Source organism: Acanthamoeba castellanii (assembly GCF_000313135.1).
Source record: "Acanthamoeba castellanii str. Neff unplaced genomic scaffold scf7180000084637, whole genome shotgun sequence".
NCBI lineage: Eukaryota > Discosea > Longamoebia > Acanthamoebidae > Acanthamoeba > Acanthamoeba castellanii.
In genome coordinates this window covers 1-675 of record NW_004457381.1, presented here as the reverse complement: position 1 = coordinate 675, position 675 = coordinate 1, and the positions used below count along the sequence as shown (strand labels likewise).

The 675-nt window shown below is 54.8% G+C and overlaps 1 protein-coding gene across 1 annotated transcript in view; it reads left to right on the top strand.

Annotated features, from left to right (window-relative positions):
* Positions 1–640, top strand: part of ACA1_086520 (COMM domain containing protein 1, putative) — a gene marked incomplete at both ends in the record, with an annotated part of 799 nt that extends 159 nt beyond the window's left edge. Inside the window, 3 exons of the mRNA XM_004337301.1 lie at positions 79–200; positions 270–332; positions 470–640. Coding sequence (XP_004337349.1) covers positions 79–200; positions 270–332; positions 470–640 — 356 coding nt within the window. The remainder of the gene's footprint in view (positions 1–78; positions 201–269; positions 333–469) is intronic.
* Positions 641–675: the final 35 nt, after the last annotated feature.

Genomic DNA, 675 nt, shown 5'->3' with positions numbered 1-675 from the left:
TTTGTATTTATTTATTTATTTCGCAATTGTTATTTATATTTGTTTAAAAAATAACAATATAATAAAATAAAAATACAGATGTCGCGGCCATGTTCGACCGCTGTGTGTCGCTGGTCGGCGAGTCGGCCTATCACAACCGCCAGCCCGCACAGCTCCAGCAGGCCCTCAAGAAGGCACGTCTCTCCACCACACGACGTGTCGTGCGTGCGTGTGCGTGTTGTGTGCACCGAGGAGCTGACGCCGTGTCCGTGTGGCGTCGTCGTGTCTAGTCGGACTTCTCGGCCACGCAGCAGGAGATCATCGTCAAGTTCTGGACCCTCAACAAAGACAAGGTACCCTGAGCACGCACGCAACGCACACGCAACACGAGACACACGACACTCATAACCAACGACACACACGACACACACGACACACACGACACACACGACACACACGACACACACGACACACACGACACACACGACAGCTGCACGCCAAGGTGCGAAAGAACGCGATGTGGGGCACGGAGCTGCACAAGTTCGCATGGCGGATCGACGTCAAGTCGAAGGCGCGCGCCGTCTCCGAAATGAACGAGCCCGTCGCCATCGTCGAACTCACCCTCGGCAAGAAGGTCCCCTACCTACATTTGGCCTCGCGGTGTCTCGAGCACACTCGTGTAACGTGTGTGCTGAC